Source organism: Haemaphysalis longicornis, unplaced genomic scaffold (genome assembly GCF_048455015.1).
Source record: "Haemaphysalis longicornis isolate Haplotype H1 unplaced genomic scaffold, Haemaphysalis longicornis Haplotype H1 scaffold_4, whole genome shotgun sequence".
NCBI lineage: Eukaryota > Metazoa > Arthropoda > Arachnida > Ixodida > Ixodidae > Haemaphysalis > Haemaphysalis longicornis.
Window position 1 is genome coordinate 46,137,685 of NW_027526361.1, and position 21,426 is coordinate 46,159,110.

At 48.5% G+C, this 21,426-nt stretch overlaps 1 protein-coding gene across 2 annotated transcripts in view; it reads left to right on the forward strand.

Moving 5' to 3' along the window:
• The window catches only part of Rabx4 (RAS oncogene family member RabX4), a 124,047-nt gene that overhangs the window by 44,474 nt on the left and 58,147 nt on the right, over window positions 1-21,426 (forward strand). For both annotated transcript variants that reach the window (XM_077706622.1, XM_077706623.1), the window contains exon 3: window positions 16,851-16,911. In XM_077706622.1, coding sequence (XP_077562748.1) covers window positions 16,851-16,911 — 61 coding nt within the window. The remainder of the gene's footprint in view (window positions 1-16,850; window positions 16,912-21,426) is intronic.

Below are 21,426 nucleotides of genomic sequence, written 5' to 3' on the forward strand. Positions count from 1 at the left end.
GCCTAAACGTTTGCGCGCGCAGGGTATCTTTAAAATCTCACACGAATGATCTGCAGAGAGGTATAGAATATGCAGATATATGACTGCATACCTGCCAGTGGCGTAGCCAGAAATATATTTTTCAGGGGCTGTTATACGCCGCCAACAAAGAAAAAAAAAACGCTACAAGGAAAGGTTATATGTTTGCGCGCAGGGTATCTTTCCTTGTAGGTTTTGTTTTTTGCCGGCGGCGTATAGCAGCCCCCGAAAAATATATTTCCGGCTACGCCACTGGCAGGTATGCAGTCATATATCTGCATATTGTATATCTGAACAAGAGTGCGAAGCTGGGCGAGTCGGTAAGGATCCATGATTAAAACAGCGCAAGGGACAGGACGAGAAAAGATACCTCTCTGCACCTCATTCGTGTGAGCTTTTGTATTTTATTTATTTCCGGTTAGTTTGGCTAACTTTCATATACCCTTAGTTTACTTAAATTCTGGAACGTTTTCTTACCTTCGGGCTCCAGTTTGGCACGATCGTCTTGTTCTGTAGCGTCTTATTTAACCATTTTATGGCCCACACTTCTGAAGGTACCTTCTATACGCCTCGCTGTTCTGTACTTATTTGACGCCCTTGGTGCGGAAATTACACCAGTACGCAGGAAAGTTGACGTGCAAACGCCGAGTTGCGCCGTTTGGTGCCGACACGTCATTATAGCCCATAAATAGGGCGCGGGAAACTGTTGTTCCGGCTGCTTATTGTGCGCGGATGTATTAGTTCCTCGTTGCTTGGTCATTCCCATTGCAATGTAAACATTTTCTGAAGCTCATAGCGCTAATTTTTTTTACAGGGGCTTCAGGTTACCTTTGTCCTGACGTTTTATTTTTAATAAAGTATGTAACATACGTATGAGACATCCAGAAAAGAGACGGCCGTAACACCGAGCTCATGTTTTGCTGGTACTCGTATGTTGAGTTGCTGTTAGGCGTTCCGCACATTCCTAGTTTTTGATTGATTGATTGATTGATTGATTGATTGATTGATTGATTGATTGATTGATTGATTGATTGATTGATTGATTGATTGATTGATTGATTGATTGATTGATTGATTGATTGATTGATTGATTGATTGATTGATTGATTGATTGATTATTGTAGGGTTTAACGCGCCGACGCAATGCAGGCAATGAGCAGCGCCGTAGTGGAGGGCTCCGGATTAATTTTGACCACCTGGGGATCTTTAACGTGCGCCGAAATTCCGTGCATACGGGCGTTTTTTGTTCTCGCCTCCATCAGAAAAGCGGCCGCCGCGGCCTGGAATTTCTAGATTTTCCGGTGCCTTCTATAGCTGGTTATTCGTTATGTGAAGTGACGCGCAGGGCTTCTTCTAAAGATAGGAAAATTGAGAAATAAGCTATCCTTACATGTGCGGTCTATTTCGTGTAATGATGCCTCCTGCTCTCGCAATTGTGTATATGGCCGGCGCAATGTTGGAGGAAAACCGCTTCCGCATGTTCTTAGAGATAAACTTGTTTTTCTCGCGCAACCAGCACGATTTCCGGTGCGTAATGAGGCGACGCGTCGAATTCATATTACTAGTGAAATCTCAATTTTTCTAGTAGTCCACGCGGCGCAGGTTTTTTGCATGCTGAAAAATCCTTCAAATGAGTATCACATTTTAATCTTATGCTCTGACGTCCGGTCTAGACAGAGAAAATGGTTTGGTAGGCGGACTCGCACTTGCCGTACATGCATTAATACAATGAAACAAAGAATCTGGTCGCCCTTGGCACCATTCTTCTCCGGGACTTCCCTGTGCTGCGTCGTAAAAGCACTCTTGTTCTCGACCTTTCACATAAAATAACGTTCGCATAAAATACATAAATAAAAAACAACGCCCCCCCTCCTTTTTTTTTCGACTGTGTTGTGAGCAGGATTTCCAGGTCCTCAGTTAGAAAAGTCGCCGGAAAATTCCCAGAAGTGGCCAAAAACGTCGCCACCTTAGAGTGAATGTTTGAAAAAGAGCCAGAAAAGTCACTATTTTCAGTAAGGCGATGCTAGTGAGTAGTTTTCGATTGCCTTCGCGGAAAAAAAAAAATGCAGAAATTCCGAGAAGTAGAAAACCGTATTACAAATTTTGTTCGTTTGCTGTGGTCCCGGAGAGCGGCAGTGGTTGACTACTGTCTACAAAAAAAGCTAAAATAGGCAGGTTTAGTTGAAGCATTCAAAGAATATACATGACTTAGTACGGGCGTTCGCTGCGCACCATGTTTTACCACTTTCGCTGCCCCTTTACGTTCCCGGGGAAATTACACATCGTCATACACACTTCCCACCACTCTGCATGAGATATCAAGCTCCCATAAACTACTGAAGCATTACACTTCAAACCGATGGCGTTGTTTGAAGGCTTTGACGCTATTCATTCGACATCAAGTGCATGATATGAAAAAGAGCAAGGAAAATTTCGATTTGTGCCAGCAAGTAGCGCTGTGCGGTGGTGTGTTTGAGTGACCGATTTGTTGGGACCTATTCTAGACTTTTCCAGATAACAGTCATCTGCCTAAAAGTTTGTTCTGTTCTGTTTGTTCAGTTTGCTTCAACAGCTGAGATGCACTGAAAGGTCGTATAAGATCCTTTTTTATGGAAAATGGCGCGTCGGAATAGCCGGGAAAAACAAAATTACCAATGCTCAAAGGAGCCAGAAAGTAGCCAAGTCGACACACTGAAATTTTCGCCGCCACGAGTTTCGAAAAGTCGGCAGTTTGGCGACAAATCGCCAGACCTGGCAACCCTGGTTTTGAGCATCTTATTTCTAACCCAGTACTATGAATACCAGTAAACTCGTAATTACCGTTTAAAGTTTCGGCTGGCCTGGTGTACCTTGCCTCCAATATGCAGCCGAATGACGACGCGTCATAAAAATCTGCAGTAATGTTTACAATGTCGCCAGCAATAACAGCAAAGGATAGTTTGAAATCTTCTGACTTTCTTTTCCTTGGTTCACAGTCAGTACCTGATGCGAGGACGAAGCTACTTTTATAGCTATTAAAAGTGATTATTATCAAGCCGATTGTAGCCGCTTGGTTATACCTCGTGTACATCCTTTGACTTTGGAAACAGGAGGAAAACGAAAGGCGTTATAACTAGGCTTCAGACATTTCAGCGAAATTAAGCGGTGCCTTTCACTGAGGGCGTATGTAATTATGAGCTGAGAGCGCGCGAGAGAGAAAGAGTTGAACAGGTGATGCGAGCTTTTCGGTTACACCTACGTGGCTCTGGCTATCTCGCTTAAATTAAAGCTGCAAGGTAGCCAGCCACGCTCTACGCTTTGCTGTACGAACAGTTTTTCAGTTTTGCAATTCCATTGCTTCGTATTTTTTATTCTTGCCGCTGAAAGTGCGACGCGAGTGGTGCGCTTGAGCGCGACCGCGACCAACCGCAATCAGTGACTTACAGCTTCAATTTGGAGAAAATTATTAGAGAGGAAAGGGATCCAATTAACTCTTTTAGAGGCCAGTTTTAGCACGTCATAAATAATACAACGAAGCTTGCAAGCGCGACACTGAGTTTTAATCTTCCGTCCGCATTTCGACGTCCATGAAACAGTCGAACGCATTAAGAGGATCAGGAGTCTCCGTTGTATACATACAGCTGTTTGATGTAAGTCTAGATTTATGTTTGCTTTTAAAACTACATGTACTTCAGAGACTCGCCTATCCCCAGTTTAGCGTGCAAACCGAATTTCGCTCGAATTTCAACATGGCTCAAGGCTTTCTCGGAGTTCTCAGCTAGATTTATAGCGTTGGATTTGACCCTGCTATCTTTTTCGATTACACGGCGCCGCACCCTGCACGGTGCTGTTTACATTGCAAAGAAAAGAGCGGATTCCGAGTTTGGTAGATCTCCGATTTGTTCGGCGAGCCATGCTAAGCTAAACAGCGCGGCCTGTGGAAAACGATTGAGCGCTATGCCCAACGGCGTACGCGTCGAACCGAATGCCTGGAAGCCTAACGACCCCAGAACGGAGCGAGGGCAGCTCGGGTGTTCCACAGGGCGCAGTTGTCGCGCGCTGTGGCCTGTTTCTGTGGTCTGATTGCGATCGCGCCAATTCCCCAAGAACTACAGAGCGCCCAGCAAAGGCGACGCATTTGTCTCTCTCCTTTTCATTTTCTTTTTTCTTGGCTCTTTTTTTCATTGGCTAGATTTCTCTGAGGCGTCGGGAGGGGCGAAGCTAAGCCGTCGATGTCGACTGAAGAATCGGGTTTTTCGCTCGAAGTGGGGGCTCACCGACCTTTTTTTCGGCGGCTGGGAGATTTCTCGTTTTCTTTGAGCCAGCAGACTGCTCGCGCGCGAGGCTTAGCACAATTTTGGAAGGTCGCCTGCAGGTCGCTCGGGCTACGCGCACTAAAGCGGCGTGTCATGTGCGCGCAAGCGGCGGACGACGTGCACTGGAGCGGGCCACGAAACGTGGTGTACGGCAACGAACCAGTTGATCCCGCGAGAGTGTAACCCAAGATCGAACGCTGATCAGGTCTGCATGCCCACGACTTTTCGCACAAGGTGTACGCGACTAGGTCAACGCGTGCGGCCCGCTGCTACTTTTGGTGTGTAGCTTCACTCTCAGATATCTTTTCCTCGTGTGAGGAGATGATGTCCGAGAAAAACAAGAAAAGTGTAATCTTTCGTTGTTTTTCTAACAGGACAGTGCTACGTATTGTTTGTGTCGTTTTGTAACCCCATCCTGCTCCGTGTTCGGTAGCGCTTCATTTTCCGCCCGCTACATTTTGTGTAGCGCTAGCCTCCTTTGCCGCGTCGCCAAAGTTAATTAAGGGCTTTCCCACCATTTTCTGGGGCTACCGCTTGCTGCACTTGAGCTTGTCAGCGACGGCCAATCCGCGAAGGGGCTCGACAGTGAATGAGCGGAAGCTTAGTACATGCATTAACGCGGACGCAAAAGTGCGCCATGGCTGCGACACGAGTGCGCATGTATTTATGAATTTGTGGAAGGGGTCAACATTGCGCCCTTCTCTTGTTACGTTTTGTTGCCTACGTCGCTTCCACTATAGCAGTGTTGTACGGAACGGCGTTACAAGGAACGGCGTTCCTGGAACTAGTTCCTTTTTGGAGGAACGGAGGAACGCCGCCGTTCCATTAAGGGTCGGTGGAACTGTAACGGTAACTCGTTAGGTTTTTGAAGGAACGGCAGGAACGGCGTTCCTGCCGTTACATCGCTAGGATTTGGCTGTTTTTGATGCCAAGGCTCGAGTACAAAAATCCAAAAGTCGCTACTGCGTTTCTCTTCCTATAAGCTGGTCAATTTGCCCGCCCTTCAGCCGTAAGTGCTTCCTCGAAGATCAAAGGCAGAAGAATAACCACGCAGCAGGCCGCAGCTTGTGCTTGCTTTCATGCTGGTTGAACTTACGCGGCGTTCGACGGGTGAATAGCGTAGCCGCGAGAATGCTTTTCACCTTTCATCGTTTGCCTGGGGAGGCCAGGACGCGCGTCTGGCCGATAGAATTGGTCCCTGGCGGGGAAAGATTGTCTAATACGGGATCCGGAGATCTCGGTGTCGGACCTTCAGGTGCATGACGTTTCGGTGCGGACATTTCTGTGCACGGACATTTTGGTGCACGACGTCTTGGCCGAGACATTTTGAGTCACGCATGTCCCAGGCATTCTTTGAACATTTTAGCTTTAATATTGTAATTTCGTGACTTGATATGATTTTACGTTCGAGACTAGTACTTGCGCCGCCATGCTGGAAACTAACGCTAAACCCTCGCGGAGCATTGCCACGTAAAACCCAATTTATGTAGTAAATGGTAAAAATTAACGTTGTTAATTTGCATGCGTTCAACTTTTTTTTTATTTTAACATTCATGTGAACAACCCTAATACTTTAAGTGTTATCGAAGCGCTTTGCTTTCACTTCACCCAACGGTGCAAGACGCTGCTGCTTTTAGTCCGTCCTCCCCCCCCACACACACACAGCAAAGCATCCGCGCAAAGAAGCAACAGAAAAACGAGGTAGTAAGCACGTGTGCATTCCGTTTTAATTATTTTCTCCATCAATGTCGTATTTGTTGCATGCGGTGTCGGTTCTACTTAAAACTAACCAAACCAACCAACGATCGCACTTACGGGGGCGTTACTGGGGAAGGGGGGGGGGGGGGGGGGAGGCTGAGCCCGGCGGCTACAAACCCCCTAGGTAGAGAGAGAGGGGTGTCACTTGTGGTTCACCATTGCGTCCACTGGACTTCGAAAACTTGAACACGACTGTTGCCGCTCTCATCACACTACCTTATTCAATTTTTTGCTCCTTATAATGGGAGAAAGCAATGTATGCCTGGGGTATGCGCGACTTGAAGAGTTTATTCCCAATGGGGAGACTGAAGGCGAAGGCAGAGCGATTCCTGGAGTTGGGGCGCCATCGGTATGACCGCGACGCGCGGAAGGGCGTAGCCAGCAAACTATAGTGGCCATTGTGTTTTCAGCGGCTTTTTGGGAGGCTTTTTGTTGCACATTATAGAGGTTTCGTGAGCCCCTGGTGAATGTAAAGCTTTTTCCTGTATCACTGCCGTGAGGCTTCGGAGACCGTGAACTCCTCCACGCCTGTAGGATTTTCACGGGAAACCGAAAATAATATGACTGAAAAAGAAATCTGGTCGAGATTCGAGTGTGCAGGCGGGAAGGGTGGAGGGGGGGGGGGGGGGGGGGGCTAGGACATGGAATTAAATTGTGGTGAATGTAGGCATGTAAACATAAAATGAAGGTTGGTTTTCCCGAACAGGATGGGTGGAATTTGTATGCACAACCCCTACGCCCTTAATCAACATTTAGGACATTAGAAGCTGCGGCTGTTTTCAAAAAGGCCCGTTCTTCCTCCACGACAATATCCTAGACCAGTGTTCGCAAATTCATTTTAGCAAGGTAGCCCAGCCTACGTAATACCCTTCATAAGGTTTTCTGCATTCTGGGGGGCTAGCTAATGTTTACGTTTTGGATATTGAGAGTGTGCCCGTAATTTGTAATTTAGGGGGGGTGTGATTTTTAAAAAATACAAAAAAGGCGTCGGACCATCGTAAACGCCGGTCTTAGCTAAAAAAGAGCGAATATAAATTAACAACCAATCGTAAATGAAAACAAAAAAAAACGTGTGCTAAAGAATTCAATCGGCTGCAAAACAGGTGCCCCATGAATAGGTAATAAACAAAAATATATAAATGTAGAATTTCTAAAAATACCTGGCAAAGATCAAACATGGCATCAATCAATAAATAAATTCACTGCTCCAGAATGTTGTCCATAACTCACGTTAAGAGGAAATAAAAATATAACGGCTTTCACAAACAGGCTAGCACCGGATAATTTGGTCGCCGAAAAGTTTGCAAACCGAAATATCCGCACACCGAAATGTCCGAGCACCGAAACGCCCGTACACCGATATGTCCGTACAGAGGAATGTCCGTACACCGAAATTTCCGCACCGAAACATCCTGCACCAAAATGTCCTGGCGCCGTCTGGAGTTCGTCCGGTGCTCCCTAAAAAAATTCGCCTAGGAGATTTTCTTTTGATTTTTTTTATCTCCAGATAATCTGCTGCCGGCGGTGTTAATATCCGTATAATATACGTAGTTCGATGTCAGTTTTAAATTTCTCACTTAATTTTGCCCCAGGATTATCCGAAACTATATTTTAATTTAAAAACCTAATTGTAACGTTAATGTAACGACACGTTCCAATTTTCGAAGTGGAACTGGAACGCGTTCCTTTCGCAATAAAGGAACTTGTAACGGGAACTCGTTTCAAAATTAGGAAGGAACGAGGAACGAGCTTTCGTTCCTATTTTAAAGGAACGTGTACTTGCAGAGTGCCCTGCCGAGCAGGTGGCAGGTGTCACCGGCGGCATTCCAGGTATACCCTTTCGCAATATGTACATATACGCGGGCGCAATACGGTGGGTGTGCGCCGGCCAGCTCAAAGTAACCAGGGCTGTCACTACAACTGAGAAAGATGACAGAGAGAGATAGAGAACGAGAGCTCTTGTGGCCGCCATTTCATCACCACGCAAACGCCAGCGCTTGGCGTGTTTGCGATAGAACATATATCGGCTATACAGATTCGATTCTGTAAAACTACACCCAGACATGCGCGACCGCATGCACGCACACACGCATGCGCGCGCAATTTCATTTGAAGTTCTCTGAAAAAATGAGTGCACAGTGAGCAGAGAAAGAGAATAAACTTTATTGAGTTAATCAACTGGCGTGCTTAGTCGTCGGTCGTGAGCCCTTGGGCGCTGGCAGCGTCCTCAATCAGCTGGACGGCCCAGAGCTGATCTTCCGGGCGGGAGCTGAGCAGCACGGTCTCCTACTGCTCACTGTTTGTGATCTTGCGGCAATTCGTGACCGCCTGTGGAAATTGCCACGAGAACATTTTTTTTTATATTCGAAATTTCGCTTCGATGACCAGTACTACAGTTGCATAAATGCTCGATATTACGTAATAGCGAATAGGTTCGCGTTAAACAAAGCCCGCAATTGATTAAATTCGTTTAGCAATGACAACAAAGTTGACTGTAAACGTACAGCACATACGCACAGAGAAAATTACAGGCTCGTTGCCTCCATACGCCGTCTAATCGCAAAACCCCGCATTCACCTCTCTTCCTCGGCGGTTCCGTACCGGGAACTATGCGTCAGGGCAACGAAGTTTCCCCAGACGCATCAAATGGAGGCAGCCTAGACGTCACTCTGCATACGAGCGTCGAGACGTTTCCGCGAAATGAGAAGCTAGCGACCCTAGCATGTATGGGGCCCGTCTTCGCAGAAAGGAAGACTCTACCGTCCTCCGATGCTGTTTCCGGCTCTAACGACAAACAAGTTGCGACAGTTCTACAGCTTGGGCAATTCCCGCGACTTCATCTCAGTGCGCGCTGTTGTCTGTAGCAAACTGTTGTCTGTAGCAAACAGGAGCGGAGTCGTGCGTGCTAAAGTCCTTTGTACCAACTGAAATTATATCGTTTAGTTGATCGTTTGGGGGTGGCTTTTTGAATGGAAATAACAGTGTGTGTAGTTCTAGTGCCGCGTTGTGTGTAGAGCGATAACGAGTGCGGGCGGAATTAATGGGAAAATGTGCGATTTTCGTTTATGGATACCTGACTGTAGATCAAGCCGAACACTTCTGGATTGTCACCAACAAAGCATATAGAAAAAAAGAAAAACAAATTGGTAATTTGTATACAGTTGTTTGCGATAGCATTCATGGTGCGTAAAATAAATAAATATCATCGCAAAACTCACTGTATATATATATATATATATATATATATATATATATAATGTGTGTGGGTGTGCGTGTCCCGTCAGAGAGAGAGAAATTGTCTTGTTTCCCAATACGACGTCAGCAGTACAGTTTCTTCTTCCAAAGGGTTGTACAGTCGAAAGACGGACACCCAAAATGTCTTGAGCAACACGCGGCATCACGCCACTGGACACCGTATCACATCAACATCATTTATGGGTACATCTAGGGGTCAGCTGCATTTAAAGCATTCCCGACGGCAGAGATGTCGTCATGCCCAAGCCCGCAAAGCGACGTGTTGCGGGAAGCAAACATAAAAGATGGGGAAACGCAATGGGAGATAAAGGGAGTAAATACACGGGTTTCTCTTACTCAACTGAGCCCTGAGAATGTCAGCAGAAGTGAAAACTTGCTCAAGAGAATTGGCTCAGTGGAGCGTGCATGGCCGGATAGGAGTTATCGTCCTCGTATACGCCAAAGGAAAGCTCCAGTGCAATGCCTCGCAACTCAATGGTTAGCACACAACGGCGAAAACTGCTGAGAATTCAAATATTGTAGCGTGAGCTACACTGTCCGAGGTTGAGCAGTTTTGCGTGGCTTCTGGGGAGCCGTGCTGCGCATGCGCCAGGAGCAGTGACGCCTCACGGCACACAGCTGGCGCGCCGGAGCTGCCGCCGCCGCGACCGGATTGGATTGGATTAAATTGGATTGGATTGGAAATCGTTTTAGCAGCAGTAAGCATGATAATCAGCTAATACTAAACAACCAAGAAACCTAAGAATAGCCAGCTGAACCTTAGCTCACGCTACGTATATCCTTGAATAGCCGAGCTAAGCCACTGCTCTTTTTTTTTTTTCGTGAACTTACATCGGTGTACTGAAAAACGTCACTATTCTATAAATTGGTTTAGTTGCGGGGGACTTGGTTTCGGGCTTTCATACGCTGAAAATGCTAACGGATCCGAAACTTACTTTCACCCGTCGGTGCAAGCTGATCTACAGCATCGAATCTACTGATCTACTGCATCGAAGCTGATCTACTGCACCGTAGGCGTAGGATAGAGGAAATGTCGTTAAGTCCAGCGGAACGCCGGATCTGCTCCATCGGCCGCAACCATGAAGTACGACGACATTAATTTTGTTCCTTCTCTCCCTCCCCTCTCTCGTTAAATTAAGTCGCGAGCTCGCTCCGCGCCCTCCGACCCCGAACCGAGAGCCCATTGGGCGGTGAATTGAGACGCTGACTCATATCCTTTCACCCATGGCATCTAACTTATTTCTTTCTTCTCCACGCAAGGAGACAAGACGAAATGGTGTCGAGAAACAAGATGAAGAGGCCGAGGAGGGCGCTCTCGCCCTATCACGCTCCAGTGGCGGAGTTCTTGCGAAACGGGGATCCTGTGTTTGTTGACTTTTGTCGGGCTTCCCCGGAAAGGGATCAAAGGGTATTACGCGCATCGTTGGGACCAGCCACGCCTGGCGACACACTGGATCGGAGACGCGTAAACAGTGCCGTCGGCAGCCCCCGCTTTCTTCTCGGCACCGGGAGGGAGCCGCCCAATTTTACTGGGCTGGCTAAAAAATGAGTGTGCGGAGAACGCCATCATCTGTCTCCGTCTCTCGCTATCGCCTTTCGTGTATATGCCTGTCGTGTAGCTGCCACTGAAAGAAATGGGCTGCTTGATGTTTGCTCGCTCGCAAAAAAGCTGGAAATTCCATGATCGTTTTCAGATGGGCATAGATGTCGGCAAGTTGTAGTATTTACAAGTATTGGCATTGATGGAAAAGTAACGTGATACAGTAAAAGCTCGGCAATTCGAACTCGAAGGGGACCATAAAATTGTTCGGATTAAGCGGAGTTCGAATTAACGGGAGGTCGTTAGAATGAATGGACACCGAGCCACACTGCGCGGGCAGAACATAAAAAAAGCTACCTCTGGCCTCTTTATCGCGAATTAGGCGCTACTACACGTTTGTGGCAGATGATTTCGTAAATAATGTTCGAACAGCGAACGAAATTAATTGATCAGTCAGTTATGTGCCAGAAACAGGTACCGACTTGCATTCATGTGAGCAGCCAGTCTTAAAAGGACCCTGCAACACTTTCGATAAACGCTTTCACTCTTTCCTTCGCGTCTGGAAACACTGCGAAAGCTACAGTTATCGCCAGCACGGAGCGGCACTGCGCGATTTGCTCGTCGCAGCAGATACGCCTCCCATTTCTGCTTTGCTTTTGTGGCTGTCGAATGCGTTCATTGCTGCAACTGAAAGAAAACCGGCCTATGGCTGTTACACTGCTTTATTGACGTAATTCGAGCGCTCGTAGAACGCCAAGACCGGGAAAGAGAGTAAAATCGAAAAAAATCTTTTGAGGGAGTTTCCAAGTTATCTGATGGGCATAGAGCAGTAATTTTTGGCTGAGGTACTTTGCGACCCGTAATCCAAGTACTGGGTGTGTTGGGTGACTACGTTCTGCAAGCATTTAAGATTTCAAAAAAAAGTTCAAAAAAGCGTTGCAGGGTTCCTTTAATGCCGAAATAGTGCCGATGTTTATGCTGAAAAATGCGTTTATTTACATGGAAGGGTCGATTCAATCAAAATTAAAAGTGATCGGTCGATTACGTTTAATTTTGGGTCGACTTCTGAACCTATAATTCTTCTGCGAGGAGCGATGGAAACCAGGGGATCCCAGTTTTCAAATTAACCGTTCTGGGAACCGATGCGTTCGAATTATCGGGAGTTTTCACCCATTGGAATATACATGGCTGTGCCGAGACATGGGCGTCTGTTCGAATTAACGAGCTTTTACTGTACAAATATGTACAACGCAACGACAAAAAAAAAAAAAAGAATTCTTGCGTGTGGGAATGGTATGGTATTGCACTTTATTTCAAACTGCATGATCCCCTTTATCGAATGATATAGTTCTGCCGTGATAATGTCATATTATGTTGCCAGTCGACAAGGCCTTCGGCAACATGTGTATGGCGTGTAACCGTCGCGTCGTAACGGTTGCAGTGGCTGCTTTATCTGTGGCGAGCGGCCGTCTCTTAGTTCGCCGTGCGGCGTTTGTGTGTTCCCTTGCATCTCTTCTTTTGTGGCGCCACTGGCGTATGCTTTGGTGGGCAACCACGCTTCACAGCTTCCGCTGAGGTAGACGCGTCAGTGCCTATCGAAGTGCTGTTCACCGACAACAGCGGCTCTCGCAACCATCGTCACAACCCTTTTCCTATTACTCAAATTACTCCTGTAGGCCTGAGTACATGTCTCTAAAGCAAGTTTCTCTATGGCAACAACGCCTTCACTAGCTAGAATCAAGGTTCGCACGTCGTGTTTGGCGTTTTAGACAGCAAGGGCCGTACTTCGGTTATTTTGCCGTATTGTATACACGTATCGCTATGGCAAGCCGCTACGTAATTGGACAATCGTACCAGAAAGGCCTGTCCAACTGTATTAATGAAAACTGTCCGGAGATGTGCGATTGTCTGAAATTTACCGTAGTTAACTACATATTTCGCCATTTGAAACGTATAACGTAACCTGTGGCTTTTCTGTGAGGCTGCTCACTGCGGCCGTCAATGGCTTTCAGGTATCATATAAGGTCTCCTTGTGCACCGCCTGTTTGGCGAAATAACTGTCGCTGAGAATGCGCACACGCTGGCGCTGCCCCCTCCCCCTTTTTAATAGCATCCTCGATTAACCGCACCGGTGCACACCGGGGCACACCGGTGCGCCTTTTCATCCTCGATAAACCGCACCGGTGTGCACCGTCCGTCCTCGATAAACCGGGGTGCACCGTCGCGGGGCAATTTTTGGTTGCACCGCCGCGCACCGAGAGAGTCGACGGTGCGCCGGCGTGCAGTCCCGAGATGCATCGCGGACGATGCCGGCGAAGGAGCTTCCTCCGCCGTCTGCTGCAGCGACGGCGCAATCGCCGCACTCGTGTCAAGGCGGACGGAGCTGTGTATTGTTGCTGACAAGGATGGCGTGCTTGTGAATTCATCGGGCAACGATGCGACAGTCTCCTAACGGGCGGTAACAACGGCCAGTGATTGTAAATGAGGACGCGAACTTTGTGTACTTCAAAGGCGGCTGCATGCATTGCCAGAAAGTTGGGGATTGACATTCGTTTCGTTCGATCGAATTATCATGAACTGTTACCGGAGTGCCTAGACGATGAAGACCTACTTGTTTTGCTGTAACGGAAGGGCGGAACAAAACAGGCACTCGCATTATGGCTCAAACGAAGATTAGAAGCAGCTTGTATGTAGCTGTTTAGTGGAAGCGGTGGCGGTCCGTTGTTCCGCATGTGTGACGGATTTAAGTTGTGCGTACATATAATCATTGGCCTTCAGTAAATACCACTTTCAAATATAGCTGTGTCTCATTACAGTGCTGTATTGTTACTTGTGAACGTTTTTATGAGTTTATTTCTTAGATTAAGAGATGGCGCCTGGGTAGAACCGCCCCGTTTGTCCTCGATCAACGCTCCGTGCCGGTACGCACCGTCGTGGGGCACTGTGCACCGCGCCGGTTTTGGGGGCAACACCGGTGCGTGTTTATCGAGGACGCTATAAGTTCGCTTGCCATGTATGAGGGGGAGGGATCTTAGAACTCGTTTTGTTCCCTTTTTCCTTTATTTGTGAAGGCGGTAGAGGAGCGCCTAGACGCGCAAGGTTCGTGTTAATGTGGTACTGCTGAAGCACGCGGTCCTCACGTACATTCAAGAAGGACCGTGGGCGGAGCTCCCAAGACTTCCCTTCTTGTTTTAACTCTCCTGGTGTGCGTTTTTTTTTTTTTAATACCACCTCTCTCTTCTTTGTCTCACATATCTGTCATGCCGTTCCCCCACTCCCCATACCAGCGGGCGTTCCGTTGTCCACCACTAGGTGTGACAAATCACGCCTACTGGTGCACCCCCTTTTCAATTTTTCGTTCAATAAATTCATTCATTCATTCATTCATTCATTCATTCATTCATTCATTCACGTGCATTTTAAAGTAAAAAAAAAAAAAACAGATGCGCTGTCGCGTGCTGATGCAAAACACAGTGGTAGCAGACGGTTCATTTCCGCGTCTAGCTCTCTGTTCCGCCTCGCACCCGAGTCGTTGGTTCATAGTACTTCATATACGATATACGGGCTGTTCAAACCATACATGACGAGGGAAGACGGACAGCAAATGTCACGCCCGAAATCACGGAGTCTTCTCGTTGTTCATTCGCATTGCTCATGTTTGTGGATGTGAGCGCAGACGGAAGAGCAGTCTAGAAACGATACGACTTCGAAATCGTGGCCAACATCTGAATCCGTGCAGCAACTCCACCACCAGCGTCCGGGACAAAGGAATATCTCGAAGTTTGCGGGCACCTCAAAAGAAGCGGCAGCTCGGCGTCCGGCTCTCGCGAGAAGGTGCCGCTCGGCCAGCTGCTCGAACGGGGAACCTGATTGCCCCTGCCATTACCGGCCAGACGGAGAAAGAGAGTGCGTGCGTGAAGTTGGACGCGTGCGTGCACTTGCGGCAGCCACCCCGGTCGTGCGCCCGGCACGTGTGGCGCGGCCTTCCTGGGCAGATGTTCGCACCGCGGGGCGTCCTTGAAAGTGCCCGTTCCGCCGGGTGCGGCCGCTGCCTCCCTTTGTCCGGCCACTGGTTGGGCGCCCTGACTCATCCTGGACGCGCTGCTATTGTGTGGGAGCCCGGGGAGGTGTGGCAGCTCACAATGACGCGGTTCTGGCACGGCTGGGGATTGGGTACCTGACACCGCGTGGCTTTTAAAGTTTCACCATTTGAAGCGAAATTGAGAAGGTCGTCCACGCGTGGTGGCTGTTTGGCGAACACGCTGAACGAGAGAACGCTTTGCTAGATCCCGGTTACTGAGCACGGTGGCGGACGAACCCAAGCACAACTTGCTGTTGGGCTGGTTGTAAAGGGTGTGAAGAAGACCGACAGTTCGGTCACGCACATGGCAAGTGTCCTTAGCCCCGGTTGCATAGACTCGACTAGAAAGGGTCGAGTAGCCACCATACCCCGGCCAAAGAATCGAGGTGAGGGGAGCGGAGGAGTTCCCGGAAAAGGAGCTACGGTATTTTCACGATTCTAACGCGCAAGCTTTTGTGTTAAAAGGTAGCCTTAATATCTGTGTGCGCGTTACAATCGGGCTCAAAACCGAAAAAGGGCATAAGCAACCAACAGTATTGCCATACGGAACGGACACGAAGTCCCCCCAAAATACGACTCAATCCAATAAATGCAATCCGTCAGCACCGCGTGAGTGAATTTTAGCGCACTAATTCCTCACGGGCGTACCGCCCACCTTCGTCAGCTGTTGCACATTTTTTGTGCTGCTGCAGTTAGCCCGTCACGCCTAGAATTATGAAGATCAAGGCAGTTGAAATCGCAAACATCTTCAATGTTCCCCGCTATAACTTTATTTCCAGGAGCAGCTAGATAAGTAATCTTATGAAGCACAATCATTTTTGGCTTCCACAGCTGCTTACACCAAATAAAGTCTCCTTCTTCCAGGAACGTGGTTTCATGTCTTTTTCGTCTTCGCGGTACAGTCAGTGTCAAATGATTATTTTTCTCGAATCTTCCTGCGCGAACTTACCCGCACTTTACGACTGGGGGACGCGTTAGAACCGCGCAAATACAGTATTCGGCTCCTCACTGCCCGTCGACTCAGCCCGACGAACGAGTCAATCTATAGCGCCTGTTTCCGGGTAGACTGGACTCGCCGCGACGGCTCTCCGACCCAAAAAACATCCTGTTTATTTGGACTCAACGCGCCCTCATCGGGTCAATGTAAACGGGGCTCTTATCGTTCGCCCTGCCGCGTTATTGTTGCGCTCCACTGTTCTTGTGTATCTAAGCGTGAACAACGTGAACAAAATGAAAGTTTTTTTTTTTTTTTAACTTACATTTCAGGGTGGATGTGGTGCGAATCTAAGCGCCCCTCGGTTCGAAAAAAAACGGGACTCTTGGCATAGATAAACGTTGCCCTTGCATCAAGCGACAGTTGCTCAACATAGTCGATCCCCTTCTTCCTTTTTTACAATCTCTTACCTCTCGGTGAATTCGGCGTTTGGCATATATTTTGACGATTTCTTAAATTTATTTAGTTTTTGGTTAAAATATACCGCATGCATATTAAGAAGTACGGGGGGGGGGGGGGGGGGTAGTGAAGGGAGCAGGTGGGAGACAGATATGCAAACAAGGAAACAAGAGATCCTACATTTATTTGGCACAAGCTTAGCGATCAGAAGGACATGGGTAACATCACAAGCAAAAAAAAAAAGAGGATCTAGGGTTACAAAAACAAACCACCAATGTCTGCATGTCGAACCTACCGGCATAACGTAGCACCCCGGTTGGCAGTGGATACGGAGCGGTCAAAGAGGGGTCACCCGTGGCCGACCAGCGCTGGCTTAGTCCGTCACGGTGAGCAGCCAAGGCGTCACGGCTTCTTCCGATCTGCTCCAGTGCACTGGTCTCGCCGTTACTTCTCCGAAAGGCCGCGGCGACGCTGGCAGGCGCGGCTGACCGCTGCCCGTCTTCTTTGCAGGGACACGGCCGGCCAGGAGAGGTTCCGCACCCTGACCACGGCCTATTACCGGGGAGCCATGGTGAGCCACTCCACTTTGCTTCCGCCCTTCGACGCGAGATTACATGGCTGCCCGTGCGGGATGCGCACCGCCTGTTCTGGACCGCCGGCGCAAGCTGTGTATACGTGCCGCGCGGCTCACTGATGTATACCATGTATACGGCGCGTGCTGGTCAGCGGGCGAAGATAGCTGTGCGCGAGTGAATAATGAGTGACCGCAAATTGATTGATTGATTGAAAAACATTTATTAAAAGGACCAGAGGTCCGAGCGTGGGTAAGGGAAGAAAGGAGGGAAATGCTAGCCAATCACTTCAGCACTGGTTCACCTTGGTGTCTCGATGATGTCCATTAGTAGAGGCAGTACGTAGGCCGGCGTCTTAATTGTGCCCTTTGCTAAATAGTCCCAACAACTCGCCGCGGTGGCTCAGTGGCTAAGGCGTTGCGCTACTGAGCACGAGGTCGCGGGTTCGATTCCCGGCCGCGGCGGCCGCTATTCTGATGGAGGCGAAAAGCAAAAGAGCCCGTGTGTGCGAGATTTCGGCGCACGTTAAAGATATCCAGGTGGTCGAAATTAATACGGAGCCCTCCACTACGGCGCGCCTCATTGTCTGCGTTGCGTCGGCGCGTTAAACCCTACAATCAATCAATGAATCAATGAATCAATCAATGAATCAATCAATCAATCAATCAATCAATCAATCAATCAATCAATCAATCAATCAATCAATCAATCAATCAATCAATCAATCAATCAATCAATCAATCAATCAATCAATCAAATAGTCCCAGCATGAGAGTCACCGATGGCGCTCTCATACCAGTCGTGCTAGGCCACTCTTTAGTGAATATGTCGCTATTTGCGCGTGCAAGGACGTGTCTGGTTGAGGGTTCGGGGCTCTAATGCAGCCCAAACGTCACACTCTGTCCACCGTCCAACCAGACCGCATGGCTCCACATCGGCTGCGCAACAATTGACCGCAAACGATGCTACAACGATCATATAGTGAAGGTGACGTACTATGCACACTGTTATTCGTCTGTCCACGCTGCTGGCGACTGGAGCCCCGTGCAGCCAGTCGTCTTGACCACATTGCACCCGTGTTGGACGTGCCATGCATTGTGGTTTAAATGGGCCACTGCTGACTTTCGCCTCCCTCGCTGAGAAATTACTGTTACATGTCGTGTTTACTTGAGCCCCGATGCCTAACACTGACGTCATTAATGTGCACCATGCCGCTGGCACGAGTCTTCTCGAGACAAGGGCTTTTTGAAAAGCAATGCGCTACCCAGCCCTGCTTGTCTACGCTCAGCCTTACTTTTGCCCCGTCTGCCATGACGTAGGAATGTGATCCACCACTCAGCGGCGCATGTTTTTACACACGGGGCTATGTTCTTAACTGAGCGCCCACTTTTTCGCGAAGCCGCTTAGGGCTAACCAAGTATTCAGCATCACAGCGGGCCATAAGCCCACCGACTTTTTTTGGCGCCTAGGAAATCACGAGCACGGCCAACCGAGCAGCCGCGCTCTGTATGTAGCCTGTGAGACGTATACGGTACGGTGCGTGGGCGGGGTTGCAGACACTTCAATCTTTGTTCGCCCCATCATCACAAAGGTCGCGACGCGACGCCAAGCCCGGTTTTACTAACTCGGCAAGCCTCTCACAGACAGCAACCAAAACAATGCCCGGAAAACGGGAGGTCTTCAATCTAGCAACCTGTCGCTTGAAGCTATTGTCAGGCATTATGCAAGAAAAAGCAATGCCTTAGAGTGTCGGACCAAAATTTAGCAGAGAAGGTAGTCAAGACGATTTGGAGCATTATAATCAGCACAAATGGTCCAGCTTAAGACTTTATTGAAGATCCAAAAGCTGCAGTTCGAAAGTGAAGGACAACCCTAAAGACCTTTAACATCTCCGCGAAACGCTTGGTGAATTTAGGCGAATTTGTCTGAAGCACTTATCAACGTATCTAAACTTCTCAAGATGCGTTACTGCTGCTGCAACCTGGCCAGGTTCTGCTGGAGGACACAACGGGTCAGCCTTACTTAAATTTGTTGTCCCAGCCGATAAAGGTATACTCTGAACGTAAAAGAACATCTCCGAAGAAAACATTCAGCAAAGGCCTTGCTCGTGGTTCGGAATTCCATTTCATCATCGTTCTCGGTGAGGCCGTGCTAGGAAGAATGCATGCAGAGGCGGTTCTCATGCGGATCCAGGTGGTTGTATACACAGAGCACGTCTTCTACATCGGCATTGTATACGCGCAACAGCAAGCGGTGTTTTGGTCTCTCAGGTTTCCACCACGACGTTAGGATAGGTCCTCTGCGACAAAGGCAGAAAAATACTTTTCCCAGCACAACTCGTCAAGTCCCTTTCTCGGACACAGTGTCATTTATGTTCAAAGGGTATATTTTGTTTGAGAGTCTTAGTAGAGAAGGATACACCTAAGACAACTCTAATGGTGGTGTCTAGTGGTGATTCCCGCTAGTGTCCTCTTTTTTTAGACGGCTGAAGTAAGAAATTCGTTTGAACGGGTGCGCGTGCCTTCTCCGCAAAGAGACCTTCTAATGGGAACACCACAAAAGACCAGACTTTGTCGAAAATGCTAATAGCCTTGAACTACCGCCTACACATGCATGTAAAGCAGCCGGATTTTGTTTCCAGGGTTAACTGTTCAGCACGGTCACGCGATGAACGCGTTGCGATAACGTATCAGGTCGTAACGGAGGAATTTATCGCCGCGCTGTACAATCAACATTTGTAGATCTGTCTTTGGTTCCAAACGGCTTCCTGTGGGTCTTTTTTTTTTTTTTTTTGCTAGCGTTCGCATGAGCGGGCAGAGACGATGATGCGATTTTTGCATGCCTGCGAGTACTCTCACACTCCATCGCAGCCAACGCAAGTCGGCTCCTTTAGACAGATACAACTCCTCCCCATTTTGCCATACACCGGAATAACCGACAAAGAAATCGGTCTTTCTACAGCGAAGCCGTTCACTCACTCACTCACTCACTCACTCACTCACTCACTCACTCACTCACTCACTCACTCACTCACTCACTCACTCACTCACTCACTCACTCACTCACTCACTCACTCACTCACTCACTCACTCACTCACTCACTCACTCACTCACTCACTCACTCACGCAAGCACGCACACACATACACGCACGCACGCACGCACATTCACTACACATCTCCTCATTCCAGCACCCCTCCCCTCGTCAGTGAAATGTGATTCCTCATCTAAAGAGGTGAAGAAGTATATGGGGTTAGTGTGGAGAGGTATGACCACCGTCACTATTCTTCACCAATAGAATAGAATCCGCGACTGTGCAAAAATATGAGGCCCACGTTCGCGGGACCATCATTTTAGTCAGAGATTGGCTACAATATTATTATTGTCCTATGTGACCTAATGGCCCTTGTCGGTGATTTGGGGAAATGAACTAATCGGCTTGGAAGCTTTATTTTAGTAGCTTCTCTTTCGTTTTGTTTTCTCCCCTTTGGTTCTCTTGTTCGTCGTCTCTCGCGAAATGGACGCCATGCGTCGGTCGATATTGGACCACTATATATGACTCAAGTCACCGGTATTTTCTCACGAGCTGAGCTTTTCTGCAGGTGTTCGGACATAGAGCGGAGCGTCGGCTCCACCGTCACGGAACCAGGGAAGCGTCGCTGGCTTGGGCAGGCGGGCGTATACTCTATCTCACCAGCGGAGTCCAGCAGTCATCTCGTGGCACCCGATCGCACACTTCGCCAAGCGAGATTCCCACGTTTCGAGCAACCGGATACACCCAATGTGTGGCGCGAAGATTGAAGGCCAGGCCCGCGGCAGAGTCGAAGTTCTGTGGCGACAGCGAGGCTTCCTGTCACGCTCAAAATTTCTGTGTGAATTCTCGCGGAAGTAAAAAAAAAAAAAAAAGAACTAGCAGTGGCTTAGCTCGGCTATGCCAGGATATACGTAGCGTGAGCTAAGGTTCAGCTGGTTATTATTAGGTTTTCTGGTTGTCTAGGATTAGCTGATTATCATGCTTACTGCTGCTAAAACGATTTCTAATCCAATCCAATATAATCCAATCCAGTCCAGTCTAATCCAATACAATCCAATGCAGTCCAGTCCAGTCTAGTCGCTTCTCCTCGCGCATGCGCAGCATAGCTCTCCAGGAGCCACGCGAAACGGCTATCTATAGCTGTTCCGGCGCAGCGTCAGACTTGGCTACAGGGCAATGGAGGCGCACAGCTGGTCACGCGCCGGCGCCAGTGCGTCTGCCGCGGCTATGACGTCACTCTTCTGGAATGCGCAGACCGGTGAATGTGCAGTCCCAATTCTCTACACACTCATACTCCAATTGGATTTCCAATGCAATCCAATCCAATCCAATGCTCCTCGCGCTTGCGCAGCACAGCCCTTCAAGGTCCGCGCGAAACTGCTCAACCTCGGCCAGTGTAGCTTACGCTACAAAACGGAACGAATTGTTGAAGCGTTGTGCGCAGTTCCGCGACTATTACGTACTCTGTCGCAAACGGCGAG